This window comes from Condylura cristata, unplaced genomic scaffold, assembly GCF_000260355.1.
Source record: "Condylura cristata isolate star-nosed mole 26May11 unplaced genomic scaffold, ConCri1.0 scaffold00020, whole genome shotgun sequence".
NCBI classification, from domain to species: Eukaryota; Metazoa; Chordata; class Mammalia; order Eulipotyphla; family Talpidae; genus Condylura; species Condylura cristata.
In genome coordinates, this window is record NW_004567121.1 from 23,865,418 (window position 1) to 23,890,417 (window position 25,000).

General features: G+C 42.5%; 1 protein-coding gene across 1 annotated transcript in view; it reads left to right on the plus strand.

The window, feature by feature from the left end:
* The first annotated feature begins 3,645 nt into the window (after window positions 1–3,645).
* SRD5A2 (steroid-5-alpha-reductase, alpha polypeptide 2 (3-oxo-5 alpha-steroid delta 4-dehydrogenase alpha 2)) overlaps window positions 3,646–25,000 on the plus strand; it is a 31,857-nt gene continuing 10,502 nt past the window's right edge. The window contains exons 1-3 of the mRNA XM_004686318.2: window positions 3,646–3,926; window positions 20,617–20,780; window positions 24,523–24,624. Coding sequence (XP_004686375.1) covers window positions 3,646–3,926; window positions 20,617–20,780; window positions 24,523–24,624 — 547 coding nt within the window. The remainder of the gene's footprint in view (window positions 3,927–20,616; window positions 20,781–24,522; window positions 24,625–25,000) is intronic.

Sequence of the window (25,000 nt, forward strand, 5' to 3'; positions counted from 1 at the left end):
ATCTTTTGGGGGGGTTAGTTCTGATTTGTATCTTTTTTTTGCTGTCATCATAATATATATCCTCATAATGATAGTGCTTGCCTGAGTTCTGTATGTTGTTCTAGTGAGTTGCTGAGCTTGAAGAGCCCCTTGTGGGAACCCCTTGAAACTTGTAGTCTTTATTCAGGCATGTATGTGGAGGCCCCTGAATTCGTTGGTATTTGAAGTGAGTAGTCTTGTGAAGAATTGTGTCCTAAACCTGTGAAATCTGGCACAACTCTAGGAGTTGGTATCTAAGCTGGTGCACTATGTCTAGTACTTTGGGAGACACAGCAGATTGTGGTGGCTACATTGTTTCTTGCCTGGATTTAACTACATTACTTTAAAGGTTGGGCTTTGTTAAGCTACTTGTGAATCATTTCGATTCCTTTGGGAGTTGAATTAACATTTTGATAAGGAGATAGCCCTCACTAAGAATACTATGTAATTTATACCACTTATCACCTTCTGGGATCACTGCTGGGTTTCTTAGGTGAATTGGTCTCAGTCTCTCTCTCTGCCCCTCCCTTCTATCCTCTCCCCTTTTCTCTCTCTCTCTCTCATACATACACACACCAGCTGTATTCCAGCGATCTCTTTCATAATTCCCTTAAACTCTGGGCCATCCTTCTCCTTCCCTAATAGCTCCAGAGCCATATACCAGCCAGCTGAGATAGCCCCTACCCCAAGAGGCCACTGAAATTATTCAGACTAGCCAGTGCAAGCCTCCTTACCTGTCTCATCCTATTGGAACCACAATAAAAGTCCTTGTCTTTCAATCTTCCTCCTGCTGATTCTAGTTTTCCTTTTTGCATAATGCCCCTGTTTCTAGGGATCTGTAAGTAGAAACTTTTTTAACTTTCTGTGTCTGCATGTCTTACCAGACCCAATTAGAATAAATCTTGGATACCATTAAAATATATATGGAGCGTAAAATACTGCATGATTATGTTTATATGTTTCAAAACAGGTATAACTAATTATGGTATAGAAGTCAGGGTAGAGACTATTCTGGGAGGAGATATACAGAAGTATAAAGGGAACTTCTGGTTTGCTAGTAATCTGTATCTTGAACTAGGTGCTATTTATGGGAATATGTTTAGTTTGTTTAAATCACCCAAGGGACATGTTTATAATTTGCACACTTTCTCTATATCTGTAATACCAAACAGTTACATCATCCATCCCAGTTCTCTACCTCTCCTCTCTCCCTGTAGTTTGTAACTTTGTGAAGCTGTTCCACTCTGATTCTGGAATCTACCCCATGACTTTGCAAACAGATGGAATAAGAAGTAATAGTATACTACATGTTGGCTGGTGCCTTAAGAAGAGTTGTGTGTTTCGTGTACTCTTGTGGTTCTGTTACTGAGATTATATGGATATACTGGCTAGCTCACTTAGGGAGAGAGCCTTGTGGAATAGAGCTGCCTCAGGCAAGCTTTCCCATCCAAAGCTCACCTGGAGAAAGGCTCTCCTATGTGCTATAGAAGAATGAGTCAAGATTATCCAAACCCAACCTAGATCAGCTGACCCCCAACTGACTTAGATTCTTAAACTGAAGATAACTGATTTTATTAAATTACTGATTTGTAGGGTAGTTTGTTATACAACCAAAGCTGACTGATACAGTTATGGTTAAAAAGACAACAAGGGACAAAAATTGGGCAAAGATAGGAGAAAGATGAGGAAGGAATTGAAACAGGAAATACTTCACTTAAAAGGCTATTTCATCGAGTTGGGTTTGAAATGTTACATTGCTCATTTTCCCAGTGTAGTTATGGCATCAAGAAACCTCCAGTTTCCAGAGATTATAAATTAGACTTCCTGGGAAGCTATAGATAGAGAAGTCGTAACAACTAGGAAGGCAGAAAGAGGTTCTGGATGTGGATAGGGTTTGAAGGGAAGGATAAGTGGGTTCAGTTTCAAGTAATGTTGAGTTTGAAGTCTTGGAAAACACATCTAAATGGAGTTGTCTAGTAGGGAGGAAGTGCAGACCAGAGCACCAGCCTGTGCTGGAAATCTGGATTTGGCTGTTCTCAAATAGGAGGCGGTCTGGGGAGACTGGGACTGGATCTATACTCTAAAGCTAGTGCAGAGAGAGCCAGAAAGAGCTGTGAGAGCTGACCCCGGGAAAGTGCTCCATGAGCAGTGCTTCAGTCTATGTGGGTGATCAGTTCCTATGTGGTGGTCAGGTAAAAACTGTAGCATGATTGCTATTTAATCCAGTAGTAAGATGATAAATATCTTTTGGTCAGTAAATTGAAGAGCCCTGTAAATGTAAAACATCACATTATATCACAAACTGTGTGTGATGAGACAGTGTGTGCCTTTCCCTGGGACAGCTTTAAGACAAGCCAAGAGTGAACGGGGAGATACTAAGCGAGACTCCTGAGAGGTAGCGAATTAGCACTAAGGGAAAGGAGCAAAAAAGTGCAATAAAGGTGAGGGAGAAAAGGAGAAAGATGGGTGGAACCAGAAGTAGGGCGGTGGGGGGGATTATTAGTGATCATATAGCAAAGAAGATGAGACAAGAAGAGGGAAGAGTGAGGTCAACAGAGGTGAGACTGGAGGATGAAGCCAGGTCAAAGGATGAAAGGAGAGAGGAAAAGGAACAGAAAACTGGCTTGACTCAGAGAAAAGGAAGGCAAATAGGAAATGGAGGAGGCGGAAGGACAAGTGTACGGAGGATGAAAGGGGGATGGCAAAGGGAGAAAGAATGGCGCCTGGGTGTGCAAGTCCTGGGAACATCACCACCGCGGGAGCATCACCACCACCACTGGGTTGTGAGTGGATCCCGCTCATCTGCTGGAGCTCAGAAAGAGCTCTTCGTGCCAGAGGCATTCCCCAATGGGTGCCAGAAGCATTCCCTGGTGGCCGGAGTCTGGGTCAGCTCCAGGGACGGAGGGTGGAAGACAGGCTAGGGAGGGGGACAGGATTATGACTGTTGGCCACAATCTGTGCTGTGATGCTGGGAAGTGGCTGTGGGTGCCCTTCCTTCACCCAGGCAGGGGCCAGAAAGAAACCTTAGAGGATCCCCAGAGTGCTTGGGTCTGACTCAGGGTCAAGGAAGAATGCAGGGTTAGGTGGGAGCTGGCAGATTATGAAGGAGCACAGGGACAACAGGGTGGGGGCCCATATAGTTAGGGTGTCGAGGTTGGAGGCTGCTTGAGGCACACTGAGGGGCTGCTGGGAGCGGAGAACAGTCCCACGGACTCTATTTCTTTTCCTTATTCCCTAGTCTAGTACGTTGCAGCATTAGAGGTTGACGTGTGAAGAACAAATCATAGATGGGCAGACCAAGAGGATACTGGGTAGGGGGAGCTGGAGGGCTAAGGGGCGCAGGTCGAAATGGGCCAGTTGAAGGTCCCGGGACCCAGGACACTTTTGGGTCCCCGGAAAGCCTTCTTCTGTCCACCCAGCTTGAGTTGGGAAGCGTCAGTCTTACAAATGGGGCATTGCATCCGAGCAGAGCCGGACTCCAACGGTGCAGAGGTGGGAGGCCGGCGGAGGGGCGGGAGCCGAGGCCAAGGGGCGGACACGGGGTGGCGTCTTGCGCGCCATAAAGGGGCTGTGGGCCCGTGCTCTCCTCTGAGAGGGCTGGCGGCCACTGTTGAGGACCTCGGCACGATGTCACTTGATTGCCAGCAGGTCCCTGTGCTGGCAGGTAGCGCCGTTTTGGCCTCTCTGGGGGTCTTTTTCCTGTACGCCGCACGCCCCTCCGCCTACGGGAAGCACTTGGAGAGCCTGGCGCCCGCTGGTCCCCGCCTGCCGGCGCGTGCCGCCTGGTTACTACAGGAGCTGCCCTCTTTTGCGGTGTCTGTGGGGATCCTCGCCCAGCAGCCCCGCGCTGTCCTCGGCCGGCCGGCCAATGTACTTCTGGGTCTCTTCTGCGCACATTACTTCCACAGGTAGTTGCCGCGCGGGCGTCTCGGAGCGCAGCGTGCGGAGCGCGGTGGGAGCGAGGTGCGGGTCGGGGGTCGTCAGGAAAGCGGTCGCCTGGGCTCGCCCTGCCACTGCACCGCGCGCCAGGCTTGCTCCGCAGGATCTGGCCGCGCTGTTCGAGCCGCGAGGGAGGCGAGCTTTCGAGCTCGGCTGGGACAGGACAGTTCCTTCTCCACCTGCGCGGTCTCGCATTACCTGTGGCGGCTCATCGCTACTCCTCTGCCTTCACTTTCCTTTGCAGAGCGGTGCGGGCTGGTACTGGGATCTCGAGAGTCTAAGTGCTGGTTCTTTCCGAATTCGATTCAGACAGACTGATCAGCTCAATCAATGCGGGTCTGAGAGGAGATGGGCAGAACCTGACCGTGACTTCAAGGGCAGGAAGAATGCGAGGGGATCCCTCTGGCCCGAGCAAGAACCCCTCCCCGGGTGCTACTCAAAAGGCAGGCGTCCCAAACCGAGTGAACTGCCTTTCCAGTCCCCCTGGGAAGTACGTGTGAATGTTAAGCTGGAGCTCAAATGGTCTTCTACATAAAAAACAACACAAAACAAAAAAAACCCAAACAAACAAACAAACAAAAAACAAAGTTCAGGAGAACTTTGTCTTTTTAGTGTGAGGAGGAAAGACAGGAATGACACCAAGGGCTTTGGGATAGGAAAGGAAAGGCCTTTGAAAGGAAACACCCTTGAAAGAGACTTTCAGGAAGAGCAGGACATGTGGTTATGTTGCCTGCTAAGCCCAGTCACTTAGCTGTTATTCTCCTTTAGTCCCATGGTAACCTTGTGAGAGTTTTTTTTTTTTTAAGATTTATTTTTATGTATTTATGCATACAAGAACTGGGGTATAGGCCAGAGGTGCAGGGTGGGGGTGTGAGAGGATTCACCGGAGACAGAGTGGGGCACAGAACAGGCAGATTGATGAAGTACATTGTTGGGTGGCCGGTTGGGGCAGCAGAGGAGACAACAGAGGTCTGTCTGCTGTACCATGTGGGTCAGCTCCCTGGCCAGGATTGAAGAGCCCCTATAGCATAACACTGAAACTTAACCCTTAAGCCACCAGGGAGCACCCCTACCCCTAGGATATTAATTTTTTTAAAGATTTATTTATTTATGCATACAGAACTGGGGTACAGGCCAGAGGCTCAGGACCGGCGAGAGGCTTCACCAGAGACAGAGTGGGGAGCAGAACAGGCAGATCGACGAAGTACACTGCTGAGGGGAGCAGCGGGTGGGTCAGGAGAGGTCTGCCACGCCATGTGGTCTTCTCCGGGGCAGGCGGGAATTGAACTCATGCAGAAGTGGCTTTAGCTTCTCAGTGCTGTGCTTTAACCCGCTGCGCCACCAGGGAGGGCCAAGGATATTAATTTTTATAAGGTAAGTTAACATGATTATCCGGACTGGTGAGCTCTGAATCCTTGAGTTTGCACTGAAGTTGGAACTCAGCTGGACAACTGGGGCAGTGCCTGTTGTTTTCTATGAGCAGAAGCCAAACCATGTACTCAGAGGCACCAAGGCGACTTGGGGTCCTCCCCTCCTCCCCCCATCTTGCGAAGGAGGCTTCAAACTGCAGTGGCCAGTGATAACTTGATAGTGCTGAGACCTTAACCACTGCTCTACCAGGGAGACCTGAGGCATGTATTTCTCACGCCCACCTCACAGATAAAGAAATTGGTGACTGAAAGGTAACATAGCACACTCCCAGTCAGATTCAGATCTCAACCTATGAAGCTATGGATTAAGACCTCTTTACCATTTAAGCAAGCAGATGCCATAAGACAGGGGAGGAAGAGGTTGCCAAACTAAACGAAGAGGCAAACCTTGATTTGATTTTTTTAGAGTTAAAAGAGCAAGGAGATTCAAATGAGAAATCAGGGTAAAAGAATGCCTTAAGCTGCAAAGGCACAGCCCTCTCTTACGGAAAAGTGATGACTCATTTTGGTAGAAGGAAATGTACACTTAAAATTTCAACCTGTCTTTCTTTAATCCTTTTGGCCTCAGGATCTTTAAAGCGTTTTAATATTTATGTAGTCTTAAATGAAATTATCACTCTTAAAAAGATAAATATTGGTAAGCAATGAGAACTAAAATTTCAGAAAGGGTGTCTTTTCTACATATATTTGCTGAATATTTATTGTGGAGAAGAGGCAGGTCTACCTATCAACTCTTTATCATACCCAGATTACTCTGCATAGGAAGAAGGATATTGGGTGAAAGGGAAAAGTCAGAAGCTTTTGATATTACTATTTTGGAACAGACATTTGAAAGAAAAGTATGATTCTGTCAGACAACTATCTTCACATGAACTACTGTCTGTTAGCACATAAACAGAAGTTTTATGAGGTCATTTTAGCTTAATGATGAGTGTTTTCTGACAATCCTATTAGCATAATCTTTAAATTTTTTTTAAAACCAAAAGGCACTTTGTGCAATAAATTTTGACCAGTGTTAAAAAAAAAAAAACAAGGAAATGATTGCTCATAAAAAGAATATTCACACACTGTCCATTTTCTTAGAGGAAAATCTGGAATATAAGTAAAGTATTTGGGCATGATTCTGCCTGACGGAAAAGTACTCACTGATAATCCAGCTCTGAGATAGTCGTCCCAAGCATGAAATGTGGTTTGCCTCCCTCCCCTCTTCTGTGTGTTCTTCCTGTGAGATCACACAGAACCTGTTTTCCATTTGGGTGCCTACAAAGTGTTATGCCCTGTGCTTAGCATTCTACTAAATTATCTACTAATCTTCATACCAGCCCACTTATGTTGTTACTCTTACTTTGCAGGAGGGGAGCAGGAAAGGGTTAAGAATTCAAGTGGAAAAATCAATAAAAAGGTGTTTGAAAAATCAGGAAAGTTCAAATAACTTGCTCAAGGCCACAGTAATTTGGGGAGCTGGATTTGGATCGAGGAAAGCTGAGCCCAGATTTCAAGCCATTAGCTACCACGATAGACTGTTTTTCACCTGTTCTCAACTGCCTTGCCCTTCCCTTTAAAAAACTATTTTCAGGCTTACACTGATTATATTTTAATCATAATGAATGATGAATTTTCACTATAGGGAAAAATATAAAATGTAGAAAAATATCTATAACACTCTTTGTGTCTTTAGGTGTTTTAACATCTAAGGATAGTAACAGTTATATTTTGGAGCATGCCTATTATTTTTCTTAGGAGATTTTTTTCCAAAGTCTTCTTATATTGAATATATATATATATATAGGCTTTTCTGCTGCTTGACTACTTAATATTTAAAAATACTTTCTCATTATCATAGAATCTTTGTAAATATCATCTTAATGACTTGCTGTTTCACATATAAACAGTGATTTAGAGTTTGATATTTAATCTGCCTTTTGGGAGGGTGTGGGAGACCTAGGTTAAGTCAAACTGTGATGCACTATTTTTTGCCCAAATTCTTTTCAGAAGTTAGGACATTAACCAGAGGTGGGTCAAAGGTTTTGAATGTTTTGTAGAGTTGATATGTATCTGCTGTGAGGCAGTAGGAGTTTTGGCTTGATAAAGAGAAATAATGAAGCATAACTAAGGGAAAAGTATCAGGTTGTCATGGCTTTCCTTTATCTTGTATAACTGACCCAAGGATGAAGATGTAAGGGCAAGGGCTTGGGAGGAAGGCTGGCACATGTGATTTACTCTCTTTCAGAAATTGTCCCTGGGGGACTGTTCAGAACAGCATTATGTGCCTTTGGGTAGAGTCTTTACACTTTTCTTCATACAGAGGTGATATGCTAGGGTGCAGTTGCACAAAGACAGACTTTTTGTCTCATTTGTTCATGGCTACTTCCCAGTGTACAGAAAAGTACTGGTCCACTATTGGTTTGCACTAAGATTTAGTGTATGCACTAATGCATTCTATTTCTGACATCAGTACAGACAGAATTGTGGGGAAACTGGGGCTTACTTGGGAATCCTTATTGAGACTGCATGGCTACTTCAGAATCGATTGTGGGTATTTGGATGGTGTAGCCACATGAAAATGACTGAGGTGTAAGTGTGGCATCCGATCCCACTGCCAAAAGTTTTTGAGGTCAGAGTTACCTCACCTCTCATCAACCTTGATGAGAGCCCTGGAATGATCATTTGCTCACACTCTTGCTGGTGTTCGCCTTGGTTGCTCATGTAATTGTCATCACAGCATCCATGACCTACAGCAGTGATGTCTTTTTCAAGACTTAGCTGTGACCTTGGTACTTGGATGAAAAAGGAAAAGAAATCTCCTCTGAGAAAGGCCACTGTGTTCTGTGAAGTTGCTGGGCGTTGTGACCTTCCTTGATGTGGCTCCAGAAGCCGGATGTAACGAATATGTTAGAATCTGAGTTTAGAGAGATCTCCTCTGGGCTTGAGATGCTGAAACATATGGCATCTCCTAGTCAGCCAAATAGAATGATGATTCAATAACATGCCTTTTTGTTCTCTCCATCACTTCAGTCTTCAGCAGCTTGCATTGCTCCCTGTCCTTCAAGACTCAAGTCAGGCATCTCTGGGCCCTTCCTCTGTAGGTCTAAGTGTGACACCATTCTCGGGTTTAAGTGGCAGCCTTTATGGCATTTCACCTAATTAGCTATTTTAAGAAAACATCATCCTCATCTTGTCCTATTTCCTTATTTTACAGAAACAAAAACAGCAAGAAGTTGAGTCAGTCAGAGGCAGGGAGGGAAGTGGAGTCTCTTGATATTTCCTGTCAATGCTTCTTGAATCTTATCAGAGGTGCAGATGTCTCAAATTTTCAGAAGTAATCAAATGTTACCACTAAAGTTTTTTCTTGACTGAGAAACCAAATGATCATTAATACCTCAATTGGACACATTATAGACAAATCTCTTCTATTACACATTAGGGATAAAGGCCAGGGCAGGATAACACATTCTTGTGAACCAAGGATATTCATGAGACATAATTTCTATCAACTAAGATTGACTGACTGGACAGTTTTTTTTTTTTTAAAGATTTATTTATTTGTGCATACAGAACTGAGGTATAGGCCAGAGGTGCAGGGGGGTGAGAGAATTCACCAGAGACAGAGTGGGGAGCAGATCAGGCAGATTAAGGAGGTACACTGCTGAGGAGAGCAGCAGGTGGGTCAGGAGAGGTCTGCCGCGCCATGTGGGTCACCTCCGGTGCAGGCAGAGATCGAACTCATGCGGTAGCGGCTTTAGTTTCTTAGTGCTGTGCTTTAATCTGCTGCGCCACCAGGGAGGGCCTGACTGGACAGTTTTTATAATGGTGAGGATCAGCAAACTTTTTCTGTCAGACGTCAGAAATTAAAAGTCAGTAACTATTTTAGGTCTTGCAGTCATATAGTTATTGAAAATACTCAACTCTTCTCATAGAGCATAAAAACTATCAGAGATGTTATGTAAACAAACGAGTCTGCGTGTGTTCTAATAAAACTTTATTTACAAAAACCTGCAATGAGCTGTATTTGGCTGCAGGCCTTGATTTGCTAGTCCTCCGCTAAAGGAAACCATGAATGGTTTAGCTTCACATTCAGTGCCCTGGTAATTCTGTTATAAAATGTTGTTAGGTTCTATAGCAAAGAAGTGGACATATTCTAGAAAATTTCTTCTGCATTTAAGTAGGAATTTGGAAATAAAACTTTTTTTTTTTTGGAAATCCTGGATTCTCTGTCCCTTCTTTGAATCCTTGTAGAAAATAGTAAGAGTTTTGGAGTTTATATTCTAAATGGAATGACATCATAAACACATCTGAAAAATATAGAGCTATATCTAACAAAAATGTAAATAAACGTTAGAGATCATGATCATTTCACTTTTCCCACAATGAAAGAGAGAACCAGCTAACTGATCATTTTTAAACAGAATTCACTGTCACATAAAAAGAACAAACAGATCCAAATTGGCAAAGTGATGTGTAAGAAGTCAGGTGGTGAGGAGGGGGCTCAGCGAGGTTTGGACCCAGATCTCCTAACTCTTTACCCGAGGTCCACAGAGTGCTCAGACCTTTGCTGAGTCCTTTTGGGGGACACAGAAGCACAATGTCTGGTGCTTGCCATGGGAGGAAGGCAGGAGAGAGCCGCTGGGCCATGCCCACCCTTCTCTTGGTGGGAAGGTTGGGGGGGGGCAGCAAGATCTATCTGGGTGGGAGCGATGGACTAGAGGGGAACCACAGCCATTCCACGGGACACCTGAGGTCTCTGGAGTCTGTATCTGAGTGTGCAGGAGTGAGGGTGGATGGGATTGCAGGGACCCGGCAATTGGCACAACTCTTCTCTCAGTGCAGAACTGGAGAGAAAACCTGGGCATTAGATAATGAGAGACAAATGACCCCTCTTATCAATAGTCAAGTTGACATTTTCTTCACGTGGTCCTGCCAATGCTGTGCCTCAGAATTACTCAGCAACGCCACAGCTGAGTCTGTCTCAGTGGTGCCTCTTCTGAAAAGATAGCAGCCAAAGCGGGCTGCACTGCACAAGCCCTTTGAGAGTTCCTGTTCTTGAAATTGGCCATCAGCTTATTCACTTTTCACCTGAGGAAGCATGAGCGTGAGAGACAGTAGAAAGGCCAAGAGCAGCACTTTCAATGAAGGGCACTTAGCAAGGGGGGGGGGGGGGGCATAAATGTCTCCTATTACCAGTTAGAATACAAAAGTTACCTGTTGATTTCTGCCAGAACCTGGCATGTTGGTTCTGGAACCAAGGCCACTTTCCATTCTTTTTTGATTCCCTGCCATGCACAGCAACAGGGATCTCAAAGTTTGCACTCAAGTTGTTTAAGAAGTTGCCTTGTTCAACCCCGAGTCTTTGACAAGACTCAGCTCAGTATAGGAACTCTAAAATTTAAAACCCTCTGAACTAGGGCCAGTAATGCAATTTGCCTTCCATTTGGTTATGGAAAGCAGAAAAGGGAAGGGGAAACCAATATTTATTGAGCTCTGGGTGTTCCAGGAATTATGTTACATGTTTTACATTGGTTATCTCCTCTGTTCTTGAGGCAGTTACAGTTGTAGATGTTGTCTGATTGCAGTCACTGCTGGGAGGGAGGGAGTGATGGGGTTTGCCCTTGGGGTGGTCCTTGATGCCTGGTCCCTTTCCAGATGAGTGTGTGGGAATGTGATGCTCCATCAGAAACACAGGCCAACTCAGTGACTGTCACTTAAAATTGCTCCATAGACCTCTCCTTTTTTGAGATTTATTTATTTATGCATACAAGAACTGAGGTACAGGCCAGAGGTGTGGGGTGCGAGAGTATTCATCAGAGACAGAGTGGGGAGCAGAACAGACAGATTGACAGACCGACACTGCTGAGGGGAGCAGTGGGCAGGTTGGGAGAGGTCTGCTGTGCCATGTAGGTCATCGCCCTGGCTGGGGATTGAATTCGAGCTGCAGGGGCTGCAGACAGCTTCATAGTGCTGCGCGTTAATGCATTGTGCTGCTAGGGAGAGCCTCTCTCTTCTTTTTAATTCCAAGTATCTTTTGTGTATTCTATTCTTAATTATGCTGTGGGCCATCTTTGAAATTCTTCCATTATATTTGCTCCATGTTGTCAAAGATGATCCTAGGCATTACTGTCAAGAAAGTAAGGCAATTTGCTGTCTACATTTTCCCTATATGACCGTGAATTATCTCCAATTCCTTTTGTGTGCTGTTTCCTCTTCTCAGTCCGTTAGCCTCTTTAGCATCTCAATGAATATTTGTGCTAATAGTTACATATCTGATAAACAAATATAAATGCTACTGCTTTGGGTCCTTTGTTTTCTTATTATTGAATTTCAAATGTTCATATATTCTGGATACTTTACCAAAACATGCTTTGTAAATACTTTCCCTCAGACTGTGTGTTATTTGCCTTTTTCATTCTCTTACCCATGCTATTTACAAAGCACAAAATTTTAATTTTAATGAAGTCCAATTTTTCTATTGTTTTTGTTCTTAGTGACATATCTAAGAAGTCTTTTCCTATTCAAAACTTGCAAGGGTTTTCTCTTATGTTTCCTTGCAGAAGAATTAGTTTCAGGTTTAGATTTATGCCTATGACCCATTTTGACTTAATTTATATATGGGGTCAGATACTATGAGTAAACTTTATTTTGCATATTTAATTGTTCCAGTCCCATTTCTTTCTCCAATGAACTGCTTCTGTACCTTATGGTATGAAGACAGACACCTCCCAGTGAAAACAAATGAAGGGCAAATAAACACATGAAAAGTTGTTCAAAATCGTTAGTCATTAGGGAAGTGCAAATTAAACCTAATGTGATCTAAGTATTACCAGGGTGGCTAGAATTCAGAAAGACTCATCATACCAGTGTTGGTGAGAATGTGTGGGACTAGAATTCTTACACCTTGTAGATGGGAATGTAAAATGAAAACCATTTTAGACAACATCTCTTAAAAAGTTAAACATATGTGCCTGAGCATTCCATTATTAGCTCTTTTCCCTCCTAAATAAAAGCAATTGTTAATAAAAAAATCTTGTATATAAATGTAACAGCTTTATTTGCAATAGTGGAAAAGTAGAACTTGCCACATGTTATTTCAGCAGGTCAATGAGTAAACAAACTCTGGTGTAACCATACAATAATGCAGTACTAGTTAGCAATAAAAACGAATGAACTTGTAATATGTACTGAAACATGGATGAAACTTAAAAGGATTATTCTGCATCAAAGAAGTCTAACAAAAGAGCTAGTGTTTTATGGTTTTACTTATATGAAGTTCTAGGAAATGAAAACTAATCTATAATGAATCAAGTACATCAGTGCTTTCCTGAGGACAAAGAAAGGTGCAGAAGGGTGAGGTTGTGAAGATGAGCAAACTTTGGGTGGTGATGCCTATGTTCATTATCTTGGTACCACAATGGTTTCAAAATTGATCAGATTATATACTTTAAATGTGTCCAGATGGCTGCTATCTATACTTCAATAATTTTTTTTTGAAAAACTCTACTTAGACCTGTGTGTATGTGTGACCCTGTGTCACTGAGAATGTTTTAAACTTTCTGAGATGTTATTCTGGCAATGTTTTGCAATGACTAAAAAAACTCACTTTTTTAACCTAGGAACATCACTTGGAGATAACATTCAAGGGAAATAATCCAAAAAATCAAAGATCAATTTATACAAAGTCACAGTGTTATTTATTTGTAATTGTGAAATACTGGACATTATGTAAGAGTTCTACAAATAAGGACTAATTATAATCAATATGACTGGATTTTAGGTATACTTCACAGTACTACCTTCAGGAATTATATGTGTGATGGAAATGATATATAAAGTAATTTATGAAAAAATAGCACATAAATAGTGTACTCTGAATAAACCCACATGGACATGAGTGAATTAATATTGATAACAGTTGGAATGTGTGATGAAAATAGCTGACACTTTAATTTTGCACTTTTTTCTTGTCATATTTTCAAAGGATTTAATGGTTTCACTCCCCTTATACCTAAAATGAATGTCAAGTTGGTTCAAAAACCCCTTTCAGTGGGTAGCAGAGTATGGGAGCTAGAAACACACGTTATGAATAATGGGAATGAAACTTTCACTGATAAATTCTGCCAGAAACCTCAGAAAATGCCTTTTCCTTTTTTTGTCAAAGTGAAGACTAGAATGGAAATGTAGAAGGGAGATGTACTGAGGCAGATCCATCTTTGAATTTTGTGCTTTTGGATCAGAGTTACTGAGCCCTAGGACAATATTTAAACAAAGGTGGAAACTCCTGAAACATTCTCAGGATGATGGCAATACCGAGATCTTATTACTGCATAACTGTGCAGAGCACTTGATTTTCAAATGACATTTTGATCCCTATATACTTAGGTTGTAGTATGAAATCAGACAGTTGGAATCAGAAAATCACAAATTTCTTTTTGCAAACATTGAGAAATAAGGGAGACAAAATTGAGAAATGTATTTGTACTCAACAGCAGAAGTGTCATGTCTAGTCCTTAGTTCAAGCTGCTGAACATTGTACTCAGTTAAAAAAAACCTTATGTCATCATTTATAATGAATTAATTTTTTCATGACCAGTTAGCATGAGTGACCGAGCAGGTATGCCTGTGCAATGCCAAAACCCACCCAAATCAATTAAGGAAAAAAAAAAAAAAGATAGAATAGTTACTCAGGGCAAAGATGCGGATCTGATTCTCTGTTTTGACTTTTTGGGGTTCAAATAAGTAAGCAAGTGAAGCAAGTAAATAAATAAATGAATCTATGTCTTGGACTTGTCTCTTGCAGAAGGTTGTGTCTCTGTCATGATTACTCCTTCCATTACTCAGAGGAGCCCTCAAAGTTTCTTAAAACCTGGGTGATTCACTAGTGTTCAGACTGAACTTTTATTTTCATGTGGAGACAGGAAGAAAGAGAAGCAATGAGTGAGTGAGCAGTTCCAGAGTCTCCTGGTCACCAGCATGAAGATTTAAGAACATGTAACAGAAAGCTTTAAAATGGTATGCTGCATCTTAAGTTGCTATGAGCTAACATAGCATTGTTATTCATAATTTAAGTAGACCTTCTGTCTCATGACCTCTTGGTGATTCAGACCAGATGACATCTGCATGGGGTTAACAATGGGACCTGACTGTTCTCATTTCCAGGGCATCAGAGCAAGATGGGAAGAAGTTCTAAGAGCTTTGGGGATATAATACATTGAATTTTCCCACGGTATAGCTCCTGATAGAAAGTGGTCAACCACTTCACTGCAGAGAAAAATGTGTTCTTACTGAATTTTATCTTTCTCTTACTAGATTTGGCTATCTAATTATGTGAGGACATAGGCCACAGAGAAGCTGAACCATCTGGTGAATGCCAGTTAAAAAATTAGTTAAACCTGCAATTGGAAGTAATTTTGTCAGATTATTTGCATACTGGCTGCACATTGAGATCATTTTGAGGGAACTTTTTTTTTTTTTGAGATTTCTTTATTTATGTATACAGAACTGGGGTACAAGCCAGAGGCGTGGTGGTGAGAGGATTCACCAGAGGCTGGGTGGGCAGCAGAACAGACACTGCTGAGGGGAGCAGTGGGTGGGTCAGGAGAGCTCTGCCCCACCATGTGGATCACCTCCAGGGCTGGGGATCAAACTTTCACTGAAGCAGCTGCGCTAGCTTGCAGTGCTGCTTCCTAACCAATTGCGCCACCAGGAAGGACCCCTAAGGGAACTTTCATACGTAACTGATGGTCGCAGTCCTTTGTCTCAGATTCTGATGGCCCTTCAAGTGTGTTGCTTTCTCTGTGGCATTCCTAAATAGCTCTCAGATGACTCGAATATGCAACCAGAGGTGAGAACCTCTACTGTAGACAAATGCCCTTGCAATGAACAGTTTTTGTTTTTTGTTTTCACACAGTGACTGCAGTAGAGAAACTTCTCAAGGATATAAACTTTGGAATCAGCCCCTCCTGTACTCAGATCACTAGATCTGATATTTCATCACTGTGTGACCTTGGACTAACTTAATCTCACTGTGTCTCCATTTCCTTATTTGTAAAATGAGGATAATTATAATAAGACATATCTCCTAGGATAACTATAAAGATTAAATGAGTTAATAAGTACAAGTACTTAGAATGTTATTTGGAGAATAATTACCTGATATAAATATTGGCTATCTGTGGCCCATGCTGGCATTTCCCTTACCAGATATCTGAACTGAAATTAACATCAGTGGCTTAATATAATATAAGTATAGGTGTATTAGCTTCCAGTAGCTACTGTAACACAATGGTACAAACTGGGTGGTCTAACATTTTCTCTCACCATTCTGGAAGCCTGTGGTCTGATATCAAGGTGTTGATAGGGCTGTTGTGGTCCTTCTGCTCTACAGGCACATCCACTCTTTGTCTCTTCCAGCTCCTGGTGGCTGTTGGCATTCTTTGGCTTGTGGCCACATCTCTGTGCATCGTCTTTACATTGCCTTTTTCACTGTGTGTCTTTCTTCTTCCTTCCCATCGAAGGATACACAAGATCGCATTTAGGACCTACTCAGATTATCTAGGATAATCCTCTCTTCACAAAATCCTTAATCAATTAATTAAATAATTATTTAAAAAAAGATTTATTTATTTATGCATACAAGAATTAGGGTACAGGCCAGAGGTGCAAGAGGTGAGAGGATACACCAGAGTGGAGAGCAGACCAGAGAGATTGATTGAAATACACTGCTGAGGGGAGTAGCAGGCTAGATAGGAGAGGTCTGCTGCACCATGTGGGTCACCTCCCCTGTTGGGGATTGAACTTGTGGTACAGTAGCTTCGATAGCTTCATAGTGCTGTGCTTTAACCCCATTATACCACCAGGGAGGGCTCAATCCTTAATTTAATCACATCTTTTGCCATGTAAGAACTCAGTCAGTCTTTTGCTATGATAAAGTAAATATTCACAAGTTATGGAGATCAGGATATGGGCATACCTTTTTTTCGGAGTCACTGCTGAATCCACCATATAAAGTCATAATGAAATGTAAGGTTGGTGGGATGCACTGACCCATTCTGTGTTTAGTCCCAGCACATCCCACTCTCTCCTATATCCAAAACCATTTCTTACAATGACAGGTTTTCTGAGTATATAGACAGGTGACTTCTCAGTGTCAGAACTCGTTAGTTCTTGAGAAGGACTGAGGGAAATGAGCCAGGGGTTCAGAGGACTCGTTGACATAATGTCCTTTGTTCCAGTGAGACTCCAGTGAGGAAAAGACTTTTGGTAGGTTCCACTCTGAAAAGAATTATTCGGGGGAAACTGTGTTTCAGTGCAGCTCAGAACCTTCACCAACTCTGGTGTTAAGTTCAGAAAAGTTTGATGATTGTTTCAGAAAAGAACAGCTTGATAGCCTATTAATCAGGACTTTTTCAGGTCCAAGTGACAGAAAATAAATTAAAATAGAGTTACGGTCAGACCTGAATTTATTAACTCATAATTGGGAAATTCCAACTTGAGATCCAGATTGATGTAGTAGTTCCAAAGATACCATCAGGACCTGGCTTCTCTCTCTAGCTGTTGGCTCTATTTTTTTACTGACTGTGTTCTCAGTAAGCTTGTTCTTTGTAGCAGCAAGATAACCATAGCATCTCAGATCCAAGGCAGGGGGAGAAGAGCAGTTCTAGAAAAAAAGTGTTAGCAGAACCTATTGAGATTTGTTGAGCCATATGCCCATTCCAAAAACAAACCAGTGTGAGAGCCTTTCTCTGGTCTGAGGAGCCTGGAGGGCTAAGATGGAAGGAAGTAGGTCCCTCGTGGAAAACCAGGGCATTTACTATAACAGTAGTGTTTGGTGGCACATACAACAAATGACTACCCTAGATTCAGCAATATCCATGAACTAAAATGCCTGAAAACCAAGCTTGGGTTCTTCGGAAGTGTATGTGGGATTTTCTTTGATTGTAGATGATGCTCCAATTTCCTTTTCTAATCAGAAATTCCATCTCTCTTGCTTACTTGTGGTTGTGTGGTTTTAGGAAAATTACTACATCTCTGAGTTTGGCCCAGAAGTAACACACATACACACACAGTATAGTACTTTCTTACCAGTATCATCTATCTCCAGAGTGCATTTACAGAACTGGGCTATCTGAATCCAGTCTGACTGGTACCCAGGAATGGGGTGGTCTTTCACCTGCATTGTGTGACCCTATATCATGGCTGAAATTCCTATCATGCAAGGGTTTTCTTTGGTTTAAAGCAATATATTTGAGAGATACAGGTCAAAAGTGAAAACAGATCCCAAGGAGAAGCAACATGAAATCCTTCATCACTGACTACTTATCTGCCACCTTAGAGGCAGACATCTTAGAGGCAGTCACCTTGTGAGTTGAATTTCGTTGTCACATGCAAGGCACCCATTAAGACTTCAGTAAAACTATTTTTCTGTCTTACCACATATATTTTAGGATTCCTTCTCACTACTTTCTGTTCCCTGAGGATACCAAATGCCACAGGGAATCTCCATTTTGACAAATTCTACCTAGTTTTCTCCTTTCCCCAAGTGTCTCTGGTTATAAACTGACCTCTGTCCTCCATAACCACAACTCTCTCTCTCTCCCTTTTTTTGATATAAATATGGTTTTTATTTACATGACTAATAAGGGAGCAGCTCCTTTGCTCTCATGAGTGCAGGGCTGGCCATTTGTCCAGGGAACTGAGATTCAGGATGTACTTGATCCCAAAGCCATCAGGGGTAAACCACTTTTCAGCTACCATGTCTTCAAATTCATCCATACTTCACTTGCTGAAGCACTTCTTCTTGGAAATATGGATTTCCTGGTGGCCAGGGAATTTAAACTTGGCCCTGTGTAGCTCCTCAACAGCATGTTCTTTGTTCTGAAGCTTTACGCAGATGGACAGGATGATTAGGTCAATGTGGACCCTGGCCACTGTGCCCTGGGGCTTCCAGAGGCACTCTGCTTACCTGTGTGGACTCCAGCATCAGGGACAGCATGAGGTCAGACATGAAGGGCCCTGAAAAAGGCTGTCTCTGAGGTCCCTTAGAATAGCCATACAAGCAACCACAATTCTCATTTTCACAGTGGAGCTGAGAGTGTAGAGTGAGTGCTGACTGATTACAATTTTATTAAACTATTCATGTGATACATAAGTGCACAGCATGCTCAACTTTGTTTTAAGGGATAGAATTTATCTTCAATCTGCTATTTGTTGTAAGATACTCTTTTTAGTTCCCTCAGATCAATTGTAAATGTACTAATGATAGGTGATAACTCCATTTATGAAATATTGTTGGCCATAGATTTTAGCTTTCCCTATAAGAGGAAGTGGGACATCCTGAGGCACTGGGACAAATAAATGGCAAGTTTCAATAAAAGAACAGGAAGAGGTTTAAAGACTGAGAAATTCCAGTATAAATAACCCTTTTGGGATATAACCTGGCATATCTGTGTCATGCATGTCTAGGATCCTGAGAACCTAAAAGAAATAGGGACTCTGGAGGAGAAGGTCCCACAGTGGCTCTGATGCGAACAGGTGTGAAGACGAGGGCACAGAGGCCATCTTCACCCTTGCTCTTAGGTTGATCCCAGGGTTGGTACACTATAACTATAATGAAGTGTTTCCTTGGATGGGAAATGGAGAAACTGTTCATTTATATTCAGTTGTACCATTAAGTTCTTGCAAGGGCCTTCTGAGGTTGGTATCATTATTCTCCAGTTAGCAATGGGAAGTGGATATTTAGATGAATTAAGTTGCCAAGGACGCTTGGTAGTCTAAAAATTTGCCCATAATTTTTTTGTTTCAACAGCTCTGAAAGATGATATCCATCCAATTTCCTTCTCCCACAGAATTTGTGATTTGCTTCTAGGAAATAACAGTGTGGTGAAGTGGTAGTGTATGGCTTTTGAGAGCAGGTCATAAAAAAGCTAGCTTCTGTTGGCACTCCCTCTTACATCACTCTACTGGGGAAGGCTTGCCACTGTGTAATGAGGATACCAAGCTTCCCTTGGTTGAATCCACTATGGAGAAGCCCACTGGAGAAGATGAAACCTCCTGCCTATAGCCAACACCGACTCTTCAACCATACAATGAGCCTTCCTGGAAGAAGATCCTTCAATCTCAGTCAGGTCTTCAGATGGTTGCATGCCTGGTCAAATGCATGATGAACCCTGAGCCAAAACCCCAAATCACTCTTGTGTTCCTAACATATAGAAACTATGAGTTATAATACATGTTTTTAACAACTAAGCATTGGGGTGAGTTATTTATTGTGCAGCAATAAATCCCTAATACACATATAATACACATAAAATCTACTTAGGAAGTAACACATAAACCATTTTCAAGAAACAACCAAATAGGAAGATTGTAAATGAAATGTAGAGTAGTCCTTTACTTATTTTTTGAGTACTTTCAAAATTTCTTGAATACTTAATTGCCTTTGCAAAGCTTTTTAAAAAAGTGTCACGATGGACTTGTGTTTCATTTACTCAGTGTCTATAGCATTTCTAGTTATTATTCTTTTTGATCCCCAGCTTGTCACCAATTGTCACCAGAAGCAAATCACAGTGGAACTTCTTTCCACTTGGTGTCTATGTAATTCTGGCAATCTGGGCTTCCGCATTCTTGTTCGATTATTTCCTTTCCAACAACACAACATCTCTGACTCTGTAAAACTTATCTCCCCTGGGTTTGTAGGGTAGAGTTTATTAATTATTGGGTGGGAGTTGTATTTATCTTTCAAGATGGAGTGAGAATAAAATAAGATATGCAGGGCCCTCCATGGTGGCACAGTGGGTTAAGGCACAGCACTACGAAGCTATTGCAGCCACTGCAGTAGGAGTTTGATCCTCAGCCAGAAAGCTGATGCACATGGCGCGGCAGACCACTCCTGACCTGCCTGCTGCTCCTCTCAGCAGTGTACTTCGTCCATCTGCCTGTTCTGCTTCCCACTCTGTCCCTTGTGAAGCCTCTCACCACCTCTGCACCTCTAGCTTGTACCCAGTTCTGTATGCATAAATAAATAAATCTTTAAAAAAAATTAAGATACTCAACAATGGCACTTTGGATTTTAAGGAAATGACAGCGTAAATGTGAAACTAGATAATAATGTTCTTTCATTGCACAACTGTAAAAAAAGAAAAGGCTTTTAACAGTTGTTTTCATGTAACTGTGTGCAAGCTTTTTTCTCCTTGTTTTTTAAACAATGGACTCTGACCTTTCTCCTTTTCATATACCCCAGGACATTTGTCTATTCACTGTTCACCAGAGGGAGGCCTTATCCAGTTTTCATAGTTTTTGAGGCCATGGCCTTCTGTACGGGAAACGGGTTCCTGCAAAGCTACTCTCTGATTTACTGTTCTGACTACCCAGTGGAGTGGTACACAGACATACGCTTTAGCCTGGGTAAGTACCCCCTGTCCCCATCCTGAACTCCCCAGGTAATATTCCTTCCCACACTCCAAATTATCGTCATCTCTCTCCACCCGAATGCAGGGACTTCCCAAAGATTCTAGTTTCTCCTTTCACTCATCCCCTAATCTTTTCTCTCTATAGTAGCCTGAAAAAACTTTGAAAAAAAGTCAACATCCATCTCCACAGTTAGTGGATTTCCAGCACTCTCAGATAAAATACGCATCCTTACCAATCCCTGGGAGACCCAGCCCTTCTTGGTTCTTCGTTTTGCCTACAGGTGCCGATGGGTCTGTGTTGGCCAAGAGCTGGGTCTATCCTGCCCTAGAGCTTTTGAACAGACTCGTCTCTGCCTGTAGAGTTGTGTCCTGTGTATTCGTGGAGCCTGCTGCCTCACTTTATTTAGGTCTTTATCAGTTTGCACTTCCTCAAAGACACAAAACAGTTTTAGGAAATGCTGATGGTTAATTTTCCATTATCTGAGAGAAAAACAGGTACAGGAGGTTCTTGTCAGTCATCTTGGCTCATTACCTGGGGATGACCCTTCATTCCTATTGTATATTACATTCTCTCCATCATTCAGTACTGCAGCTCCTCCCTCCTCAAGCCGCACCAGCTGCACTCACCCCTCCTGCACTGCTGCAGCCTAGTCTGAGCCACAGCAATCTCTTGCCCCCATGGCCATGGTGACTGCCAGCAAACTTCCTCCCTCTGGTCCTAGCCTCCCACACCCCCTTTTCCCACAGCAATCAGAGGGCACCATTGAAAACACGGATCACCCAAGGATTAGTGGCGCAGATGCTGACCAAGTACACAGCGGAGTGCTCAGGAGCCACAAAAACAAACTAGCAGCAAGGAGAAAGATCTCTGTGAGCTCATAGAGAGACTCCCCAGAACACCTGGGGAAGAAAAATGAACAGTGCGACTGTATCTAGTGCACTACTTTATGTAAAAGTGGATAGAAAGGAAATGTGTGTGGTTACAATTGGAAAAAGAAATACTGGAATGATGAAAAAGAAATTAAAGGTTTCCTGTAGGGTGAGGGTAAGAGAATAGGATGATGGTAGAGCTATTTTTTTTTAAGATTTATTTTATTTATTTATACAGAACGGGGGTACAGGCCAGAGATGCGGAGGGTGAGAGGCTTCACCAGGGACAGAATGGGGAGCAGAACAGGCAGATGGACGAAGTACACTGCTGAGGGGAGCAGCGGGCAGGTCAGGAGAGGTCTGCTGCGCCATGTGGATCACCTCCGGGGCAGGCGGGAATCGAACTCATGCGGAAGCGGCTTAAGCTTAGTGCTGTGCTTTAACCTGCTGCACCACCAGGGATGGCTTGGTAGAGCTATTTTTTCAATACTATTTTGTCTTTTGAATCATGAAACTTCATTTCACTTAGCTAAAAAAATAAATCTAAATGGAAGTAGTCCCTGAGTTGAGAGCAAATAACTAAATGTGCCTAGTTGCCTAATTGTATATTAAACTGATAGGTTAACCACACTCAAAAATTGATAAGAAGTACAAAGATTAGATGGAAAATTAAACACCACCATGAGGAAGTCCTTCTGTCTTATCAAGAAAGAGGTGCTTGGCCATTTCGAGAGATCAGTGTTCTGGGGGAAAAAAAAGAGCTGGGGATGTGGGCTGGATTAAAATGGCCTTCAAGGGTGTAATGACTGGATGTCAGATGTGATCCTACTTTGCATGTTGGCTTGCACAAATCAGTTATGAGAGGCACTTGGCAACACCCGAGGACATGGAGACAAGGCCCAGGTATTCCATCAGCTAGAGCTAGAGCTGGGGAAGCACATGCACCAAGGCCCTTAAAGGTGGTAACTTCTGGGTGGCAGGAGTAAGGGCTTGTGCTTTATTTGTTTCTTTGACTTAGTGTTTAATCTTCTCCACCACATAGATATTTCTTTTGCAGTAGTAAACAAGTCAGATTCTGTTTTTGCCCTGCCAAGAGTTTCCTATTGCATCCCTCTAGGGTAGCATGCTGGATGTGCTTTTTGCTTAACCTGTCCTCATTTCCCCCCTACATTAAAGGTTTAACTACAGCAGCCTCCTTCTGCTTCTTAGATGTGGCAAATCTGTTCTGGCTTCAGGACTGTTGCACCTGCTATTTGGCCCACTAGACTGCTCTTCTACAGATGTTTGCCTTTTCATTATTCAAATCACAGACAAATGCTAGATATTCAGAATAGCTTTCCGCACCCACTTCATCTAAAGTAGAAGCCCCGTCTCCTCACCCCAGTTCACTATGTGTCTCATCTTTTTTTGGGTTTCTGCATTGCGGTGATCATTATGGGATGTTAATTCATGAAAGTTCTTTTAATTCAGTTTTACTTTCCTCTGCTGAAATGTAAGTTCCTTGAGAATAAGACATGTTGTCTATTGTTATCACTGCGGCACTTCTGGTATTAAGATAGGGCTTAGTACAAAGTGACACTGAATAAATATTAGTTGAATGAATAAATAAATACATGAGCGAACCTTATACCATCTTTGTGAGATAGGTATTGTTAGCATCTACATTTTGCAGACAATGGAGATTGAAAGAGGTTGAGAGATTGCCAAGGACACACTGACATCCAGACAGTGCTCTGGCAGCTGCTCCCCCAGACTCCCCTCAGCCAGGTCAATAATCTTCTGTTAGAGAAGACTGAAAATTAGTTTTATTGCAAATGAGGTGAGAGCAGACCTGACTTTTCTAATTCAGCTGTTCTTTCATTTTGCCTCATGTATTTTGATCAGCACATGCACTCTTTGTTAAGAAGTGAGGTTGGGCACTTAGGCAAACATTGAGTATTTCTGGGCTGTAATAATGGTCCTGGCTCCTCTCATCTCAGACCAGAGATTGGAGAGGAGAGAGTGTAGGTGAACTGGCAGTGATGGAAACCAGTTTGCTAGGGGTCAGGCCCTCCAATCCGATCCAGTCATATGAATGAGAGTGAATGTATCAGTCGGGAATGCTCTCAGTAGTGAGTCACAGAAAGCTAACTCAGTGATATAATAATGAAGGAGTCATACTTCTTAAGTAACAGGAACATACAAAAGGCATCAGCATTCCTTTAGTTGTTGCAAATGCCATTCAGATCCCAGGCTCTTTCTGTCTTCCTGCTCCTCTGGCCCTCATGAGAGCCACTTCATGCCTGCAAGAGAGTTGCTATAGCTCGAGGTGTCACGTCTCCATTGAAGGAAGAGCACAGAAGTAGAGCACTGGCCTCATTCTCCCACTATCATGAAAGTAAAGGCTTCCAAGGAAGTCTCCAGAAGACGTCCCTTTTTGTTCTTTTTGCAGAACTAGGTCGTATGACCACTTCCCAGCTATCCGACTTCTCTAGTGGGGGATGCAAAAGAAAGGGGGCTGGAATTGTCTGTTGAGTTTGCCAACCACAGTTTGATGCCTTGGGAACGAACCAGAAACTTGTTCTTTACTTATTCACGTATTTATTTACTTAATTATTGGACAAGGATGCTGCCTCCTTCACTCCTCTCCCATCTGCCTTCATCACATGACTATGCACTTGCAGATTTTTGTTCTAAAAAACAGCACTGCCCCACACCCAAATGTGGGACCATGGCTATATAATTGCCCCGTCTTCCTTCTGCCCTAAGCTTAGTACTGTTCTTAAAATTAAAACTATAATGCCCTTCCCTTTGGTTTTAGAAAAAAAAATTAGCTTTTGGGTAAAATCAGGACATATTAATTTTTTCTTTCTCTCGTCCTTGCCAAGGTGTCTTCTTATTTATTTTGGGACTGGGAATCAACATTCACAGTGATTACATATTGTACCAACTCAGGAAGCCTGGAGAAATTGTCTATAAGATTCCTCAAGGTAATGTTTCCTCAAGGTAATGAGTCCCACTCTTTCTTGGGAGCCTGTCCCAGGGATCATGCTGTGGAAGAGAGAGAGAGAGTGAGGGCACAAAGGACATAATTTATTCCAGTTTGCATCTGACTTCTCTGTATTCTGTTCTTTCCACAAAATGATTGCATTTCTGATCTGAACCTCTAAGTTTGAAAAAATAAGAGCAGAGTCTGAAAGAAGATATAAGGTCACAGATCCTGAAGGTGGGGTTGGAATGAGGTTTGTGGAGGGTGGAAATTAGGCTGCCCTGTTAGTTGTCATCGGGGAGATTACTTTGTGCTGTATCAGAGTTTCCCAGAGGGATATAGAGATATAGATATGTATATGTGTATATATATATATA